The 21,750-nt window shown below is 33.9% G+C and overlaps 1 protein-coding gene across 1 annotated transcript in view; it reads right to left on the bottom strand.

Moving 5' to 3' along the window:
- ARHGAP15 (Rho GTPase activating protein 15) overlaps positions 1–21,750 on the bottom strand; it is a 643,467-nt gene that overhangs the window by 574,922 nt on the left and 46,795 nt on the right. The window contains exon 3 of the mRNA XM_090267320.1: positions 729–797. Coding sequence (XP_090123446.1) covers positions 729–797 — 69 coding nt within the window. The remainder of the gene's footprint in view (positions 1–728; positions 798–21,750) is intronic.

Here is a 21,750-nt window from a genome sequence, read left to right as displayed (position 1 = left end):
ACCGCTAATATTTCATTCATTTGTGTTATTTATAATGTTTCAGACACTCTTCTGGTCATTTGGATACAACCATAAAAAAAAGTTAAGAAAAGAAAAACTTATTCTCGTGGACTTGGAATATAATAGCAAAATATTAAATCTTCTTTAATAAAACTGTTAAAATTTGCTGTCAGCACCCCTCCCCCCCCCCCAAATCTCTGATTCCTGTTATTCACAGTCTTGTGTAATTCCTTCTCCCTGAATACAGACTGGATTTATTAACTTGCTTCTGACCAAAAGAATGTGGCAAAGTTGATAGGATATCATATCCATCATTAGATTACAAGAGATTTCGACATCTATCTTGTTAATACTCTCTTGCCTGGTCAGCTTGCTGCATGCTGTGAAAAAGCAAGCTGCCATGCTGGAGATGCCCATGTGGCAGGTAACTGAGAACAGCCTCTGACCAGCAACCCTGGAGGAACAGCCCTGCCAACAACCATGTACAGGAGGTGAAAGCAGATAGTTCCCCTATCAAGCCTCAGATGTGACCCCAATTCTAGCTCAACCTTTGATTGCAGCCTTTTGAGGAACTCTGAGTTAGGGGACTCTTCTAAGACATGCCCAGATTCCTGACCCACAAAATCATGAGGTAATAATATGTACTGTTTTACGTTGTTGAATTTTGAGGTAATTCACTCTATAGCAGTAGATGAAGAATACAATCTTGGAGTGAAAGTATCACTTACCAATTGTTCCAATGGTGGAATGACATCCTTCAAGACATGCTGTGAATGATTCCTTCTGTGCCGGGATATCTGCAAAAATATTGACATTTGATACTATTGCCTTTTTCTTTTAAAAAGCTACAAATGATTTAAAGACTATAAATTAGTGAGGGTACATGAAAATAATCATATTCAGATTCATTCAAGAAGGTGAATAAAGTAGATATAAAATAGGAAATGAATCATTTGGAGATTGACTAATTTGAATGAAATGTGTACTCAAAGATGGCTGGCTGCAATAATACCTTATATTACACATGATCTTTTCTATCGTGTAACCTCCTACAACTGGTGGGATCTATGTTTTTCATTTTGAACCTGAGCTGACCTTTATGTCTGTTTCAAACAAAAAGTATAGCAGAAATTATTATGACTTCAAATATTAGAGCATAAAAAATGCCATGTTCTCTTAGAACACTCACATTTGAAAACTAGTCACCATGTTGTGAGGAAGCCCAAATAATCCTTACACGTAAAGACCATAGGGAGAAGTCTCTAGGTTCTCTGGCTGACAGACTAGCTCAGGAGCCAGAAGATAGCCAATATCAACCATGAATCACATGAGCATAAAGATTCCTGATGATTTCTTCTCCAAGCCATCAAGTCACCCCCAGGCTTCAAGTCTTCCCAGCAGAGACCTAAAACATTGTGTAGTAGAAACAAGCTCGTCCTGCTATGCTTTATCTGAATTTTTAACCATATTCTATCAGAATAAAAAATTATTGTTTTTTACCTCTATATTTCATGGTGATTTGCAATACTGTAATAACCAGAACAAAATATTTAATATTGAAACACTTTGTGTTTGTGATATGATGTGAGCTCAGCTTCTTCAGAGTCAATAGTCTATTAATTTTCATGCCTTCCACTACTATACAGATATATTTAAACATACAGCAGTCAGATGATTAAGAACTTTTGAAATGAATTTTTTAAGATGCTTTTCTATTCTTTCTTCTAAAGGAGCACCATAGACAGATTCTATATTATACAATAAATGAAGAGAAGGTATTTATAATTAAAGAGTGTACATTTTGATAATTTGAAAGCTCTCATTAATAGTACTATTATATTTTACTAAACAGAATTTTTATTTTACAGTATTTTTCAATGATGGGTGGGACAGGATAGGAGGGAGTGGGGGGATCTTTATTTTTTTTGAAGAAAGCAAATCTGAGGACTATTTCTAGAAAGAAACTTTGGATGCCTTTGGCTCTGGTTACTGGCACTGAAGTGATGAGATCAACCTCTACTAAGATTTTAGGGTGCAGTATTACCAAAGAAACCAGAAACCTGGCCTAAACACAATGTGACTCTTTCTACAGCCCTTGGATCCCATATTGGCTCAATAAAAACTGAATTATAAAGGCAATAAAACCTCAAGGAAGCCATTCTCTTTAATGCCCACTTCAGATAAGACCCATGGAGGACAATGGAGAAGGAAGAGCCTCCAGGATGCAGAGCCAGACACCCTGGAAAACAATAGACACAGGAAATTCTCCGAGAAAGTAGAGCCAGAACAACCAGGAGATATCTCTACTGGCAGGACAACAGGTGACTCACAGGGCCTCCCAAGTAGGACTTAATTATCATTTTGGTTCAATGACTGTTGGCCATTAATCAGTGTTTGCTTTACAAATGACATGGTTTTTGTTTGTTTGTTTGTTTTTTCTAGTTTTTGCTTCACCATTGTCTATTGGATATGATGAAGAAAGCAAGACAGAGAGCTTGTTTTTCAAATTCTAACTCCATAACCCGCTTGAGAGAGATTGGGTCTGTTGGAGAAAGCTACTTATCATCACAGACTTTGGAATTGGAGCTGGATAAGGTGACTGGTTGGGACTTTTTGTTGTCTCCTTTGAGGAAGCAGGTGAACCTATTTCTAAGTGTTGGATGACAGATGGAAATTCATATGTGAGAGGGTAGACTGTGGCAGAGCCTGATGGTCACTCACCAAATTCTGTCCTCTCCTTTCCTGGGCACATGGCTAGACTGCATTTCTCAGCTTGCCTTGCAGTTAGGAGCAAGTAGTTTAAACCAATGGAGAGTGAGCAGAAACAAAAAGAACTTCTCTCCATAAGACTATCAACCAGTGAGTGTTTCCCCACCACATTCTCTCTATCCTCCTGTGCTGGCTGGAGGAAACACTGAATGAGGCCTTATAGGAGGACAAGGATGCAAAGTGAAGGGATTTGAGGCCCTAAATCACCATGTCAAGAAAAGCCAAACACAAGTCAGAAAAAATTCACTTTGCTTTATTCAGTAAACTTTCTATTTTGGGATAATTTTATAGAGAAAAGTTGCTGAGAGTAAGAGTTCCTACAGAAAAACTCCCTTCTAACTGTTACATAGTAAGAATTAAACTTATATTTCTTGAAACCATAATCGATTGTAGAGAATTTTACAGCTGCTAGCATTACCTTAAATAAAAGTAACCATAGTTGATGTTCAATCAAGGCTGAAAGAAAAAGTCTTTGACATAAGGAAAGTGACAGCCAGAGACCAAAACTTCACACCTGTTATTCACTGATATTTTAGTTTCTTAGCAGGGGGAAGGTATAAATATATTTGGTATTTAAACCTCTTAAGCAACCAGGAATTTAATTTACATTGTTACACACTTAAAAATCACTATTTTTTTAAAGATTTTATTTATTTATTAGTTTGTTTATTTATTTATTTTTAGAGAGAGGGAAGGGAGGGAGAAAGTGAGGGAGGGAAATAGTGATCAATTGCCTCTCCTTCGTGCCCTGACCAGAGATGAACCTGAAACTCAGGTATGTGCCTGGACTGTGAATTGAAGTGGCAACCTTTTGCTTTCCCAGACGATGCCCAACTAAGCCACACCAGTCAGGGACAGAACTTACTACTCTTAACTACAACTCATTTTAGTAAATTACTTAATCTTCAGTGAACATTTAATATGTATGTCATATTCAATTTAGAAGGGTAGAAGAGTTCTGGGATAGGAGTTTTCTTGTTCAGTTTTCTTGAAATTCTGCTGCATTTCTAGTCCTGGGGTAAAAGTCATTGTCTTGGCTCATAAAGTGCCTCAAGCTTTTAATGTTAGAGAAAGTAGTGACAAGAAAATGCCTCTACAGTATTGGTCATTCTCCTGTTAGTCTCACCACTCTTCTATGGTTACACCCATGCCATCTTCTGTTGAGCTACCATTATTAGATTTTGATGGGTCTTTAAATATTTTTTTTTCATCACCTTTAGAAAGCTTTCTTATAAAATAATGTTGCACAATGTATTGTGTACATATCGCCAGTGGGATTATTTTAGCCGGTGAATGTTTAAATTTTAATTATTATTTACATAGCCTTGAATTTTAGTAGAAAAAAAAGATTGCATTTATTAATGATAAAACATATTTTACATTAACATAATGTTACTTAAGTATATGAAATATGAAAACACTCTCACAAACAATAAGTGAATGACTGAAGTTTGGGAAATAAATTTTAATGAGAAGAAATTAGAACAGAAACGACCAGTTACTGAGTACATACACATCACCCTTGAAGGAAACCATTAGTTCCATGGTATAAACAAAATTCAAATTGATAAATAGTATGATAATGTTGTCTGTTAACATTGATTGAGTGCTTTTTATTTGCCAGGTACTATTCTAAGTGTTTTGCATTTATTAATATATATAATTTTCATCTAAACCTTAAGGGGTCAGTTATATTACCTCTTTTCATAAATGTTAGAAACACACAAAGATCATTTTAAGTAACTTTGAAAAACCACAGCTAGTAATAAGCATGGGTGATATCTTAACATAGCTCTAAGCCTTTAGTAAAGTACAATAGTTGATTGCAATTTATTATTTCTTCAACAATATAAATTTATATGTATAAAGACAGGCACTAAATGCTTAAGGAACTACAAAGTTGAAGTCCCCTGTGTGCATAGATAGATATTGCTGAGGTAGAAATTTGAAGAGAGTCAAATATAAATTTGTACATGGCTACACAGGAAGCTAGAAATCAGATTTCAAATCTGTTATAAATTATCATAATATTTCTTTAGGGGAAGTAATGTTACTGATAATTTCCAAATCATTAAGTTAGCCTATCCATCATGTTCAACCAAGTTATGAAGATGTGGGGAAAAAAGGACTTTCATCACCTGTATTTTGCTTTACTGCTCTTTTCAGTTATGCATTAAGCACAGAAACATGGTATCATCCCAAATCAGGTTATGCTGACTGAGACTTATTATTTAGAAATGCTGGATCCAGAATTGCTCACTTGTCTTGCATGAATATTAGGAAAAGTTAGGAGGTTTCAAGAGAGTTGTCTTTACATGATAATATACTTAATTGAAATAATTATTAAAAAAACTTGAGGTCAATCAAGTTTTGATTGAAGTTTGAAGGGAAAAGGCACTCCTATGCTAAGTATAAATAATAAAAAAATAATTTAGTACTTATATAACTGTTTATCAATAGCTTATTATTATTATATGGTAATTTTGCAAATCATTACTTGACAAATTATTGAAAAACATTCCCACTTAAGACATTAGATGTCCTTATGAACCATGCAATTTAGCCAGTAAACATCCCATGTTTAGTACGCTCATATGCCAGTAATTTCTAATAGTAGGTGCTCAAAATGTACATTTTGTTAATATTATAAAATATATCTAGTATTAGAATTGCAAAGAGAGTTCTTTGACTTTGACATTCCTACTTTTTTCTCCAGATTTTCATAACTTTCTAAATGTATCTGATATCACAAACCTACATTCTGCAAATTACTTCTGGATAAGTTTCAGAATGCAGGCAGCGGTGGGCTTCATGTTTGATCTTATGTCCTTTTCACTTTTGCAGGGATTGTTAATTAATCATTGAATTCGGAGAACTTGAGTAATAGCAATAACATTAGCAGCAGGTTGATATAACTTTATTTTAACATTTCATTCTCCCTGTGAATTCCAGACATATTTCTTCTGAGGAAGCCTCACAATATGGTTCCCATGTCTGTTTTCTTTTTTTGTTTCCAAATGTTCTGAAATAGTATACTGATCCATTCTCCAGAGATAAATAGATGTTCATGTATATCTATCATATATTTGTCTTCAGAGCCTTATTTTTTTTTCTAAATCTTATACTCAATTTTTAAAATATTAGTTTCAACATCATTTCACAATTCCTATTTGAGAATTTCCAGTATTCTAGAAAAAGAAGCCTTAACAATTCAAGTTTCACTTCTTTGAGTTGACATGGTTATGTCTTAAACTATTGTTTTATCACAGGGTTTTGCATCTTAAGTAACTGAGATTTTATAATAAACACTTGAGTTGATGACAACCCTTCCTTTTGAGGTGAAAAAGTCAGACATCTTTTAAAAATAATTCTATTTTCTTATTGATTTATTGTGCTCAGTAAACAGAAATACTTTGTAGCTACCATTGAAAAAATTGTAATACAAATATCTCTGACATAGATTGTTTGAACCAATATCAGATTAATTTGCAACACTTTGAAATAAGATCTGTGAGTTTTTCCTTCTTTATCATCACCCATTGCTCTTCCCAATCTACTCCTCTGCCTATCCCCAGGTACTTTAGCTTTGTAATTGTGCAAAGCAAAGTGGAAAAATTGAGTATTCAGAGTGTGCAATGCACATTTTTCTTTACATTCCTTTTTGCTCTTATTAGAATATGCATGATAATTAAAATTTTCAAAGCTTTTCTTTCAAAGAAAGCAATTAAAAAGTCACTTTTTCAAAGTGTCTTTATTTTTTTCTTTCATTCCTCTTTCACTTTTATCTATTTAAAGAATATAAAACTGATGGGTGAAAATACTACTTGATATATTAGAAGCTGTAAGAGTAACATAATTTGGGCATATCATTTTCCTGGTGTAGGATCGTCTACTATGAAAGCTATACATAAACATGAAACATTACACATAGCTCTGACTTTAAATAGATTACCATTTTTGATGAAAGTTTATATCTTGTGGCTTAGAATGGAAAAAAAAAGTCACTTAAATAAAAGCATTAGTTTGTTCCAACATCTTCACAGACATGTATATTTTCTGATGCATTATGCCCATTACTAACTTCCCTGGATATTTGGATGAAAAACAGAAATAAATCTGTGGTTTAGTTTTTTAGTTTTTAATCATCTCAGTTTCTCAAAATATTTTTATTTTTTATTTTTTGTTATATCCCAAGTCTTACATTCAGATCTTCATTTTTTTTTTGCAAAATTCTTTTCCTTGAAACTACTACAATCAGAAATTAAGACAAGCCAGTGAAGCATTGTTTTGAGATGTGGAGACATGGCCAATATTTTTTGTACTCACAACAATTTAGTTGTTTAGAAAAAATAAACATTAACTTAAGTGCTGGCTAAATTTTTAAAATCATGTTTATAAGAAGTAACCACTTTTGAGAACAAAAATTAAGATACAAGGACACTACCTTATCATGCTTTTAATCTCTAATATTAGCTATTTGTTGACACATGTAAAAATATCCTTGTCTCATAATTATTTCACCACTAAATATTTCTATTTTTAATATTAGTAAAGCATGAAAGAAAATAACCATCTTTTTGTAAGATGACTTTATTTTCAGATCTTTTTGTTTTCTTAAAAAAACTTTATTGTTGTTATATTACTGTTCTCCCAATTTTTATGCCTTTTATAGTCCTAATGGAGGTAAAGATATATTTCTAACTCATACAAAAATCCAATTTCTTCTGTTTTGTATATTGTTTAACATTTATATTATCTTCCTCCCTTTGCCCACAATATCATCCGATGACCATAGTGGACATACATCACCAAATGTCCCTTTTTTGATTTTTGGTTTCTCTGTAAACCTCTTTTGGTTGTGTACTGTTAGTCATAAATCTGATACTCTCTCTTATCTCTTTTATGCCCTGCAGGAAATGAAAGAGAAAAAGATTCAGAAACCTTCTGGATGACATATTAAAGTTTATCTACATTTTTTTTCTTCTTCTTTTTTTTAGTTTGTTGAATATCTCTTGGTCAGCATCTAAGTCACCTGCAGTGTTTGTTCACCAGCTTTTCAATGCTGGGGAAGTCTAACTGAGTTAAATTCAGCTTTAACCACATTTTCTGATCTCCCAGCCAGACAAAGAGAAACATATGTTGGAATGACTTTAATTCTATACTATTTTTCACTTGTTTCATTTAGTCCCAACCACATGTGTTCTTCTAAGAAGAAAATTAAATTGCCCCATAACTTCCTGTTAAAAAAGAAATTATGTACAGTGCACATTTCCTTGTTTATTGCTAAATACTATTTCCTTTAGCTCTCTTTCCTCATTTTCTTCTCCTCCCTGCCCCTCTTCTCTCTCTTTCTCTCTCTCTCTCTCTCTCTCTCTCTCTCTCTCTCTCTCTCTCTCTCTCTCTAATGCTTTCATTGGAATGTTTCTTTCTAAGAGAGTTTTCTCAGATTGAGAGGTATTATTTGTATGGAACATGGTCTCACCACAATTTTTAACCTTCAAACATGTTTTTACGTGTGGGTAAAAATGTTGAAGAGGAGTAAATGATACTAACTTTCAGTTTTAAAATAAATAAGTCATAAGGATATAATGCACAGCATAGGAAATATAGTCAATAATGTTGTAATAACTATGTACAATGACAGTTAATAGGATTATTGTGGTAATCATATTGTAATGTATATACATACATATAGAATCATTATAGCATCCACCTGAAATAAATATTATATTTCAATTAAACTATAATTTAAAAATAGTAAAATTCGAAAATGCTCTTAAGAGGAAAACTACCAGAACCCAAAAACACAGAAATACCTGGGTAATATAATTTTCTACATTTCTTCATGTGAAGTACACATGTGTATTAATTTTTTAATTTACTTTCTTCTCTCTCTGTAGGTTCACTTATATTTAGCTCTGCATTTATAAATTTATATGAGAAACTCATAGTCAAAATAACCCATAAAACATTTTATTCTACTTATAATGCTATTAATGGTATTACAACTAAGATATCATATAATTTGTAGACCCATAGCTGTAGTTACTAAAATTAGCAGCTAAAATAGCTTATTCATCTCTTTTCTACTCTTTATAACAGAGGTATTTGCTATTAATAGAAACAAAAGAAATAGTGTAAAGAACAGATGATAGATAATAGAAAATATAGATAGATTTTTAGAACACTTGGGACAAACTGACGTTGCCTCTACAACTGCAAGTCATATGCTATCTTTTAAATAAAAAGATTTAAGATAACAGAAAAAAAGACCAAGAAAACTATCTCACAAACAACACAAACACCTCAAACAAAATAGAAAATAAAACAACAATTATTGAGGGTCTAAATTATTAAAATAGTCTACCTATTTTTAGCCAAATGAAACAAATCATTGTCTAATCCACATTTGCCTATGCTGGATAGCAACATCCTATACCTAATTTAATGAAGTTCAACTCTCTGGAAATTCTCAATGAATTAGAATCAGGTTTTATTTTCAGTCTCAAATATAAAGGCTCTTTCATTGCCCAGAAAGGCTTAAGTTAAATTTCAAGTTTCCTTCTTATATTTGCAGGTGTATGTTTAATTACTGAAGGGAATGTTTTCTTCTTTAAAAAGCTATAATCCATGATACATCAAGTCTGATCTATAATATGTAAAGTTTGACAAAGATATTTATCCGTAGTCCAATTTATAGTCTTTTGACACTTTTCCTCATACATCAGTATTTCTTAACGCAAAGATGGAAATGTACTAACTCTCTGAAAATGCTCTCTGTGTGGAAAGGTCACTTCTAAAAGCACTGTGGGAGACTTGTTTTTTTAAAGAATTTACAGTCTTTTGGTCAAATATTTTTAAAATGAATGCAAATGCCCTCAGCATATTTAGTGAATATCTAAAAGTTCATCATTCTAGTTTCCTTTCTTCGGTTATTCTTTGAGGTTTTCATAGGCCCCCCCAAACTTACCTTCTGCTGCCGAAAAAGCAGATTTAGTTCTGAAGGTTAATCCAACTCAGCAGGATTGAAGGATGACACTTTTCCTTGGTCGTAAGTATGTTGGCTCGGGCCAGACAGCTGTTAGGACATTTTCCTCTGGGAATCGTGCCCTCAACACCCACCGTTGATGCACATACATGGTCTACTGGCTGCCGACTTCTATGCCCATCTGTTCAGATGGCATGGTGCCCACTCACAAGTTGGCTGGATCCTTGCCCTTAGTGTGTAGGTGCCAGGCAATGATGGGTTTAGATGGGCAGCCTGCATTATACTACAAGTGATATATTTTTTTCTCTTTCTACAATATCTGTCCTCTGTGCTTTCTCTGAAAGAGAAAGTTGTATATCTCCACCTTTGATTATACCTGTGGCACATGTAGCCTTGTACAGGTAGGTGTACAAATGTACCCAAACTGCTACCAACAGTAAGATGAAAGGGAATAATCCACAGAGCTCCGAATGACAAGTTCTAACACTGAAATGGGTTGGATTGTGAAAATGCCGACCACCTGGAGTCTGTCAGAAGAAATTTAGCATGGGTGTAAGTACAGCAGACCTCGCACAGATAGCAGTGACACCAGGAAACAGCTTAAGTTACAGCACTTTTTGTCTGTTGCAGCTCCAGCACAAATCGCTTGCCTTGCATTGAAAAGGCACATACAACAGCAATCAAAATAAATCAGGCAAAAAGAACAAGCTTAATGGAATGACAATTTATATGCTCAATAGGGGCAAGGGTGCAAGCTATAATATTCAGACCTCAGAAATAACCCCAACTGAAGGTCCTAATAGAAGAAAAAAAAATACAGAAACAGAAATAGCATCTCTCATTCCAATCTACAGCAAACCCGTGGAGAGGAATAGATTGGCATAGGAGGTTGTGACTTTAATGATCCAAAGCATATGAATGCTTGTTAGCAGACAGCAGACAGACATAAGTAAGAACAACAGTAATGGCTGTCTCTGCAGCCTGGCCTAAGGCTCTCAAACCAATCAGGCAGTATTAGAGAGCAGTGCCGAGAGGTATTTTAAAGCCATGCTTTCCTTGTGTATTTATTTAAGAGTGATTGAATTCAGGGTGTTGTCAGTCTGCCTTGGAGAATGGTTATCCAATGTTTAGGCATGGTCTTTCTCCCTGAATATGCTCTGTTGAGTCAGTTAGTTATGTGTGACTACTTGCTCTGTCCTAGTCTTTATACAGTGCCAAAATCCTGCAGTCCAAGTTCCAAAGGAACAGAGCCTAAAAACTTTTGGCTCCAGAATCAAATTAGGCTTCTCTGCTTCCCTCGCTAGAAACATGTAAATACCCAATGGCCAAAACCAAAGAATTTGACATTGTGGAATGAATAGAGCTGTCATATACCACTAAAGTGTGGAAATATCTACTGTTTGAAGTCAGGACTAGTTCAACATCTTCAGTAATCAGAATAGACTTCTTTGGACACCTTCATGGGTTAGTCTGGCTTTTGATTGGAAATGTTTCTGGCAAGCTAATGATTCCAGATATCAGAAATGCAAGAACATATGGTTTATAAGAGAAAATCTGCCATATTTTTTCTATCAAAAAAATTCTCAATGGCAGCACGTTTTCATAAAAGACAGATCCTTCATTCTGTCTTTCTGATTGACCTTCAAGTTAGCACAACTTGCTTAGATGTACACTAAAAAGAGAACTAGTCAAAGAAGAGATAAGTTGTTATAGTTTGAACAAAGATTTATTTAAAATTAAATTTGGAATTATCTGGGGAGTTTATTGTGAATATAGACAAAGAATGAGTATAATCACCTGCAATTCCTCAATCTGATTGCTATGCTATAATTCTAGAGTTCCCAGAACAAATAATTTTCTTCAAGATTTATCATACTTTGAGGTTATAACATCCAGAACCACATACAACTGACTTATGGAAAATGGAAGAAAAGCAAATGTCTTATCTTGGGTGTCTTGAGGGCAGTGGCCATGTTTTTGTAACCTTAAATAGCATAGAACACATATTATGGGATTGCTCACTTCAAACTTTGTATTACCTCTAGTTATACATGTGACCTATTAATTCATTGAATTCACCAAGACCTCCAATAGCCTATAATAATTACCCTAAGATATCTTAGAAATACATTCATAATTTTTCAAAATATGCACCAAGTTAGCATTCTTTCCCAGATAAACTTCCATAATGTCTCATATAATATTTATCATCTATCCTTACTGAAATAAGATTGAATTTTTAAAATGATTCCCTCCAACACCCCATTAGTCAACCATTGAAATAACTGTTACTAGCTGGATAATAGTTCCCTGACCTATATAGTATATATGATGTTTGGTGTTTAGGTTCCTCTTCTAGAGAAAAAAACTGAGAAAATATACATATAGCGATATATGTATATAGGTAGAGAAATGAATATAGATATGGATATATTTTTGCTTTTAAATGGAATTACACAATTTTGTATATTGTCATTTTTGAACTGTTTTATGTTCTATTATAACTTACCCTTTGGGAAAATTATTTGATCTCTTATTTTTTCTATATCTTCAACTGTAAACTATGGGATATTATAGTACTTATTCTTCATAGAATTGCATGGAAAAAGAAAATCAATAACAGCTTTAACAACGTGATAACTTCTCATTATTACAATCTCCCCATACCAATCTTTCATCAGTCCTTCTAGTAAATGGTTAAATATATTCTAGTAAAGGGGTAATTAACATTAAGCCAATATAATTATAAAATATTATTTCATGCTTCTAGAAGCTCCTTTGAAGTGATTTCTTACTTTAAGAAGCTCCAATCATTTCCTTTTAGGATACCTTGACACATTTTATTAGACAAACCTTTAAACTCTCAAGGAGATTGGTTTATACTGGGCTTGCACACCAGGAGGCGGGAACCTTGGAGTCATGGTAGAATTCTGCCTACCACAATCCCGTCTCTGGCCCCTAAGGAATTGTGTTCCTCCCACAAGCAAAAAGTCATTCTTTCTCATAATATCAAAGAGTATCATCTTATTAGCTTCAATGCAAAGAAGAAAGTCTCATCATTTAAATCCAAATCACATTATCTCACCAGCTCAGAGACAAAAATATTTACCTAAATCTAATTCTGAAAGAAGTTGAGCTTGACTGAGATCAACTATTCATTATTAGAGGCAGGATCCCAACACAAGTTATTTGGAGCCTCAGTCAGTTGTGTTTATCGCGTGCTGTGCAGCGTCCATGCTATGAAGTAGCTGTGATGGCTGCACTCATTGGATGTGTTTATTAACCATCAGTATGTACAGTGTTCTGTTCTAAGTGTTGAATGAAATAAGTTCTGTTTTAATGTCTTTGAATAAAGTCACAAAATGGAGTAGAAATGTAAAACTAAGTAAACTTAAATAAGAACTCTCAAAAGCAGAAATAATAAAGAAAAACAGATAAACATTTAAAAAATACCACTGGTATTATTATCAAGAGATAAGAAAATATAGAAGATTCATATAAATAGAAATAATAATAATAGAGGCATTTGAAGATTAATAATATAGAGAGATATTTGTTAAAGTGACATACATTTTAGAGGAAGATGCTAATAAATATTTTAGGATATAATAGAAAAACAAAGAGATGAATCATAGAAAAGAAGAAATAAGGAAAATATTGATATGAATTTGACAGATCTGCTGACATCTGAGAAAATTAGCTCTAGCTCTGACAAAATATAAGTAAATTAAACTAAGTCAATCATTAACTACATGAAAGAAAGTTGAATGTAAAAATAATTATGATTTTCTAATAAGTTTTGGCTCAACTAAAAATGTTTAGAAAATCACAATAATATCAACTAGTGATAGAACTAAAATAGAAAAATGGAAGGAATAGAGGACAGTATGCAGTATGAGAACTAATATTATACTATGATTACAGAAAGTCAATACATAATACCTAACATATATAAAGCAGGATGAATCAGTATGTGCATAGTGTTGAAAAATATGAAGTTAATACAAAAAAAGATACAATAGAAACAACAAAATAAAGATGTTGAAGTTGGTTTCCTCTAGCAAGTGAGATTGATAGGTAGACAGGTGGAGAAGACTGAGAAATGTTATGTTTAATCAAAAGCTTTTTAGACAAATGTCTTAATTTCATGTATAACTTTGATAGAAAATAAGCACTGATTACACAGTAAGGGTAACATATCAATGAAAGAATAAAATTTGCATCAAATAGTCTTGATAGAGAATGAAAGGGAGCAGGCAGTTCTCATACCTAATTGGATAAATGCCCAACCAGGACTCTTGGAAATCAATCTACATTATGAAAAAGTCCCACTTATCTATCACGTTGTTGAATGCAAACTGAATACAAAGAGAGTTATAAGACTGTTCAGCTGAGAATAATTGTTTAAAAATCACAATAGTAACAAGTAGTGGATTTAAGCCCCACATTTACCATTAATTCTGTGTGATTTAGGGCAAGTTATTTAACCTCTCTGTGTCTCAGTATCTTCATATACAAGATAAAGAATATAATAGCTTATAACTTATACCTCATAGAGTTATGGAATGATTCAACGGAGTAATACTTCTGAAGAGCTGTCAAGAACACTTGGTTGGTAATAAGAGCTCAATAAATGCTAACTATTATTATTATCAAAAGGACTCCTGAATTCACAGGCTAACAGGGCCCTCCTAAAGTAGCTGTGTCAGCCCTTCGATCTTCCCAGGGTTTCAGATTGAGAACTCACTGCCTAATACACTAAAGGTGTTGAAACAGTTTGGGTCAAAAGCAAAAGCAAGGGGAAGTGGGGTTGTAGCCCTCTTCTATTTCCTCTGGCCTCACTTCCTTTTGCCCAGTGAAGGCATTTCACACAGACAAATGAGCCAACCCAAATAAATAGCCAAGGAATAAAATACTTATATTTGCATTTAGTACAATATTGGGGGGGGAAAGTACCGATGCTATTGTTTAACCAGATATTTATCTTTCTAGACATTAAGTGGAAGAGGTTGAGAAATAACCCCTTGTTTGTTATCAGTGGGTAAGGCACCATTAGTTTCCTGATTCTGTGATGTCCACAGAAAGCTTTTCGTGTTTCTGCCTTTTACAGAACTCTACAAAGAAAAAGCCCCTTCACTAGTTACCTTTTCATTTTCAAATCAAGGGAAGCTTCCAAAATTGTATCAATTTAAAAAAAAACAAAAATCAAACAAAAAAAAAAAAACCCTCTTGCTAATGCTCCCCTTGGATGAATAAAGTGGGAGTCCAATTCTGAGCCCATTTTTTTAATCCTCCATTGTGTACACACCACAACACACTAGTCAGCTCATTAGTGCTCTCGGCAAGGGCCTTCATTTTTAAATGATCAAAGTGTTTGGGGAGAAATCAGTCACATAGAGTAATGGTTCCCAAACTGTGATCCTGACCATTTAGGGGAAAATCCTCTGTGGTTCATTTAAGAGATATTTTAAGGGAAATGTGAAAGCTGATAAAATATAGTACCAAGTGGAAATGTTTTGATCATAAAGGAACATAGAATGGTCATTATATAGTTTTAAGGACAGGGATTTGAAATCAGTGGCAGTTCAAAAATGAAAAATAATAACCTTAAGTTATAGCATATGAAACAGGTGCAAAACAAACCTAAGAATCAATGATTTAGATTGTATACTAAAAGGAAATGTATATACTTTAAACAAAATTTGTAACCTAAACTCTTAAAATGAAAAATACATATAGCTACATTTTAAAATAGAAAACTAACATAATAATCTTTAAAAATAAAAGTTTTCATCATGTAAAAGGCACAATTTTACTCTTCGAAGGTAGAGATAATTTAAATAGAGATTGCTAAATTTTAATCATAAACAAAAATGTGTTTTTGTTCCTATTACATATGCTCAAATATCCTTGGTAATTTTTTATTTTACCACTGATTTGATTTTCCTCAGCTAGCCACAATGAAAGACATATTCAAATCAACATCAATTTTAAAAAATTGACAATTTTCTTTATTTGAACTATTGACCAGAAGCTCAACAGAAGTTTAATGGCATAGTTCCTGAAGGAGTATAAAGAATTCTTTACAGGAGTTTGGTGGGGTCCTTCTCATAGAACAGGGCATGTTAATTTGGGGTCTCAGTTTAAAGAAGAAAAGGAGTAAGATGAAGGTTAGTATGCCTTGGTGACTAATAAATTTGGGAAACTTTAAAAAATACCTTTCTTGTGACCTTAGGATAGAATACATTTTATCTTCAAGTTCTGAGACATCATGTAAAAATTATGCTTTGGAGAAACCACTTTCACATGATTTATGAAGGTCTTCTAATGATACTGACAAAGGATAAATAGATTTCTTACAACAGCAATTAATAATGAGGGTCTACAGTGCATCGTGAAGGTGGCAAAATTCATTCTAACCATCAAACAAGTATGCTTCTAGAGAAAGGATCTCAAATCTTTTTGAACCTCCAAACATTTCTGAGGAAAACACACTTCTATGTAACAACTGTTACTGTTGCAGAGACTAAAGGCATTAGGTAGCATACCTAGAAGATATTGCAGAATTTTCAAGGGGAACACAGTGTGAATAAAACTCTCATGTGTTTATGCTTCCACCCTGATCCTCAATTAAAAATCAATAAAAACCAATGTTTCAATCAAGGGGAAACACAAAAAATGTTAAAGTATATGAGCTTCAGTCTCTGTTATCAGATAAAAGCAATGGAGAAAAAAATTTCAGTAGGAATAAAGTATATTACAAATGGAAGAAATTTATTTTCATTTTATTGTAGAGACTATATGCATTTTATCCCATTAATCCCAAAGATCAGTACTGTACTTGGTATCCAGCAGGCATGGAATAAATGTTAAGTTGAAGGTTAAAGTATCAATAAAAACTATTTCACTCTATTTCTCAAAATGATTTCATGTGTATCAGCACATGTCATAAAAGCAGTATTATATGAAATAGAAGAAATTACTATATCCACTTGGAAAATAAGGAAATTGAGATGCAGTTTAAATGACTATTTCTTGGATGATTTTGTAAGACATTGTGTTGAATCTTGTGTAAGTCAGGTAGAATTACTATAGAAATAAATAATGTTTTTTTACTTACATTCAAAATGTCATTTGAAATATACAATTTGTCTCTTAAATAGGTATCATTGATTGCTAAACTGAGGCTCAAGGATATTAAGTAGCTGGATATTAATATTCTAGTCCTTTGATTGTATACCAATACAAAATGTTTCCTTGAGGCCATAAACGGTAGAAGCTGCCGTTCCTTTTCCAATGGGCCGTTCCATCTCCAGATGTCTTGATAATGTATGGATGGAAATATAGATAAAGAAAATAGGCCTGCATGTATTCAAGCCAAAGTCATCAGAGAGAATTCCTAAGTAAGCAACACAACTAAGTAAGTTTGTCCGGTTTGCCATCCCTCTCTCGACTATGCAAGGCTGTCCAATTTTTTGAAGTCATATTTATACAGATAGACTTTCAGTTGTTGCTAAAGGCATTTGCCCTTCATACTTTTACCTCACCAAGAATTTTGCCTTCTCTTTAGTGCATGCAACCATTCACCCTATCGAATGTTGTTCTTTGTGATTCAACTCACATGATACACTTCAAAATATAAGCTAGCAGAGCAACAAGCTGCATCAGCGGCCATGTCATTTCAGGTTACATGTTTCTGTCTATTCTTCATAAGACTTGGGCTGCTGGAATGCTGACCTCCCCAGCTGTAGCTAACTGCCATGGGCTACTGGTCAAAGAGAAAGCAAAAGCTCTGAAGAGCAAGGAGAGTAGAGCTGAGAAACTTCTGATTTGGCCAATCTTACATTCTTGTCTTTTAACCTGTCATGCCAACTTGATGATTTATAAAGACTAGCTTTTTATGTGTTTCCAACTTTCAACTTTAATTTAAGGACATTGTCTTTTTCTTTTAAATTTTTCTTCCAGTAAAAAAAACTTATAACATGCCAGCATTTTATCTTTAACTTGAAATAAAGAAAAACAAAATATCCAAAACAGAAATCTATGGAATGTTTTAAATCATGTCCTCTTCTCACACTTATATTGGAACTGTGTGACTCTTTCAGTTGCTATGTACTTGTATTTCCCCTTAAAGTGATCCTGTTTCATATAAGATCCTTTTTAGATACTATAATACACTTGATTATTTTTTCAAAGAAATATATCAGTGCAAAGAAAAATAGTAGTCTCTGATGGTGCCCACTGAAGTCCTTCCCACTTCCCTTATTGATGAATGTTCCCTTTATATAGAAGAAACTTGACATAAATGTGAAAGAGAATTTAAATCTCTATAATTCCAATAACATGGACCTGTTCAAGCTATAATAATTAATCACTGGTTATGAATAAATAATCCCTTGGTTATGAATAAATTATAATCTTTGACAATATGCAATAGCCCTGCTGACTTTCTCCAACCTTTGTTAATCCTAATTCTGAAGACTTGTTCTTTTAATGAGCTTTAGCTTGGCTCCAGAGCCAGCCATAACATGAACAAGAAGGTGTCAACCCTCTATGCCTCTTATCTGGAGAGGATAAACATTCAGTGAGCTTCTCAAGACTCAAGAGTCCATGAAAAACCTTCCCTGAATATCTGCTGCTACCGGACTGAAATGTTAGGTCCAAATTTGAGAACTCTCGTGGCCCAATGTATATTCTTTACCTACTGTTAGTATGATATTAATCTGTATGTTTGATCTCCCATCCTTGACAACTAGCCTTTAAAACCCTGATTTTCCTGAGTGACGGAGAACGCCTATCCTGATTCAATCTTGGCAGTTGAAGGGCTACCTCCTTTGAGATCCTATTCGTTCTCTTTCTTGGGACTAGAGAACATTTATAGTATCTGTGCTACGGAGTGGTGACCCTGCTACATAGAGAAAGATTTCTTACTATGGAATACCATCTCACCCAAATCCTTTGTGACCTTGCTCCTTCCAGGTGCTTGGACCAACTAGTAAACATGATGGTCTAAAATATTTCTAAGTTTTTTTCACCCTGAAACTTTTGCTTTACCAGAGCAAGTCCCTCAAAATGTATTAATTTCCACCCAAATAGATGATAAGTTTTCCTTGTGCGTGGCAGCAAAAGAGAAGAGAAGCCCCTACAAAGCTTGTGACACACACACATAACCCTTAAGGAAGTGTTTGATAAAGAAAATACACAAAAACATAAATTTTCTAAGACACAGAGTTGGAGCCTTGTTGCATAAAAGTAGACATCTCTAGATTCTTAATGCGAGCTGACTTTGCACGGTCTAGTGTTATTGTTTTCATAGGCTGAGTTTCAAAGCAGAAGGTGGCCGATAGAGGGGACTCTTCTTAGTTTGTGTTTGTTTGTTTAACTTTGAGGCCTGAAATATTTGGCTCTCAGTGAATGGCAGAGGCCAGATTCTGATTTGTAAGGTCTAGGCTGCAAATAATCTTTATTTTAAAAAGCTTCTCAAGTGACTCTTGTAATCAGCCAAAGTTTGTAACTAGCACACTATAAAATGGTGGTGATTTCCCTGGGTACCCTACATTACTATATGTACCCAAGCATGATGGGAGAAGGGTACTTCTCATTTCAAGTGAGCCTAAGACCCTGCCTCAGGATTTAGATGTTGGCTTATGGATATCTTAAAACTTATGCAAAAGGAAATAAATTGGTAATCTCATTTTGGGAATGAAAAGCAGTGCTGAAAATACCACAGGTAGAAAGCATTTCCCAGAATGAAAGAACAATAAAACAATAATTAAAAAAAAAAAAAGAACAAAAACCAAAAGAAAGGAGCTGTCTTTGTTCTAGGTTCTGAGTGGATGTTTGGAGTAGGTTTGCCCATGAAAGGGTATGAAAATAATCCTGGATATATCAGTAAAGGCCATGGATAATGCACTAACAAATAAAGAGGAATACTCCTTATACTGGTGAGATCAAATGAAAGCAAACAAATTCATTGCATCCACCTAGTTGACTATAAACAAGGATAAACCTCAAATAATTTAATGAGCAGGAAACACTCCCAAGTAGCAGCAGTATTCACACTGAGATTTGCATTCTTTCCCAGGACTATATCTTTGTTCTGTACCTTAAAATAGTGACCTTATTACCAACACTTACCATAGAAACACAATGATTAATTGAGCTATGTATACAAAGCACTGATGTCTGCTCAATTCATGTCATATGTTTCTTTTCTTCCCCATTCCCCAAAGTAACTGCCTCCTAAGGCAATAGAGAAAATAATAGTGGCCATGCCTAGTGTCTAGAATCAATAGAGTTATGCCTATGGGAGAAAGTGAAAGTAGTCTTGAGAGGTTCTAAGACAATATAGGCGATTAAGAACATAGCTGTTGAGTTAGACAGACCTAGGTTTGAATCTGTGTACTACTGTTGGCTTGATGTGTAACTTGGGTTTCCTGATTTATAAGAAAGCGATAGGACAAGCACACCACATAGAGTATTTCTGATGATTAAATCTTTTCATACATGCAAAGTGCTTAGTGCAGCTCCAAACACATAGCAAATATTTGATAAATATTAGCTATTAGAAATTTGAAATTCCCATTTTGTTTTTCCTAGAATAGAATAATTTTGGAAAGAAAGCCAAATAATGAAAATTAATATGAAATGTTCACCCATAAAGGAATCACCATAATCTGGCCAAAGTATAATTTTTTTCAATTAATAAAGAAGAAAACCCTCTCAGACAAGTGCAACTTTGATAATCATTGGCTCGCTAATGTAGGTAAAGGTGTTTATTTATTGAACCTTCCTTTCCTCTTCTGTATCTGCTTTTTAGAGAGATTTCTAAGAAATTCATAAATGGCAATTATTATTGAACAGAATTATTCTGGCCATCTGTGACTGGTATCCTGTGGGACATGTGGATCTTTGGCAGGATACCTCTACTTAAGCAAACTCTTCCACCCCGCCTCAGTGCATTTCCAGTTAGTCTAAGGTTGCCCATCTACTTTGCCCTGTGCCCAAGCCTATTTAAATCCAACCATACAAAATTTGGAACAGAATGTAAGGTATAATTTAGGCCAAATCTCCTAAATTTGTGAAAAATGATACCCAAAATTTGCATAGGAATGATACCAGAAGTTAGAACTTCTGAACAGCAGCCCAAGAATCTTTCCAAGATATAAATCATGCTATTATTATCACTATTAAATCCACTATGAGTGGATCAAAAAACTGTGGTACATTTACATAATGAAATACTATGCAGCAGAGAGAAAGAAGGAACTCCTGCCTTTTGCGACAACATGGATGGAACTAGAGAGAATTATGCTTAGTGAAATAAGCCAAGCAAAGAAAGAAAAATACCATATGATATCACCTAATACAGGAAACTAAAGAACAACATAAACAAACAAACTAAATAGGACAAGGAGCAGAATAGTGGTCAATAGGGGGGAGGTGGAAGGGAGAGAAGGGGGATAAGTAAGAGAAGGGTTTAGTCAGGGAACGTGTATAAATGACTCATGGACATGGACAACGGGGAGGGATATGATTGTGGGAGAAGGGGTGGCCTGGGTGGGGGGGAACAATGGGGGAAAAATGGGACAACTGTAATTGAAAAATCAAAAAAATAAAATAAAAAATAAAAATAAAATAAATAATATAAATCCTCTAGCAAGTCAAAGAATTCTGAAGTATGACTGTAAACCATGGCAAGAACATAGCACTGGTTTGAAAATAAGAGAAGGTAAAAATTATTGGAGCTTGAAATGTGACAATTACTTTGTGCTTTATGTGTATTTAAATCATTTAACTCTCAAAACAACACTTTGGGATAAATTACTACTATTCTTCTTCTTTTTTTTTTTTTAGTGAGAAAAAAGATACAAAGAAGGGGGATGGTATTTCTGGAGGAAGGGGGTACTGGGCAGAGGGGAGCAAAGAGGAAAATATTGGAACTATTAAAACAACATAATGAATAAAATATACTTTTAAAAAGAGACACAAAG

The sequence above is a fragment of the Furipterus horrens genome, unplaced genomic scaffold (genome assembly GCF_987537825.1).
Source record: "Furipterus horrens unplaced genomic scaffold, mFurHor1.1.pri manual_scaffold_1, whole genome shotgun sequence".
Lineage (NCBI taxonomy): Eukaryota > Metazoa > Chordata > Mammalia > Chiroptera > Furipteridae > Furipterus > Furipterus horrens.
Note: the sequence above shows the minus strand (reverse complement) of the source record. Positions and strands in the feature narration are given on the sequence as shown.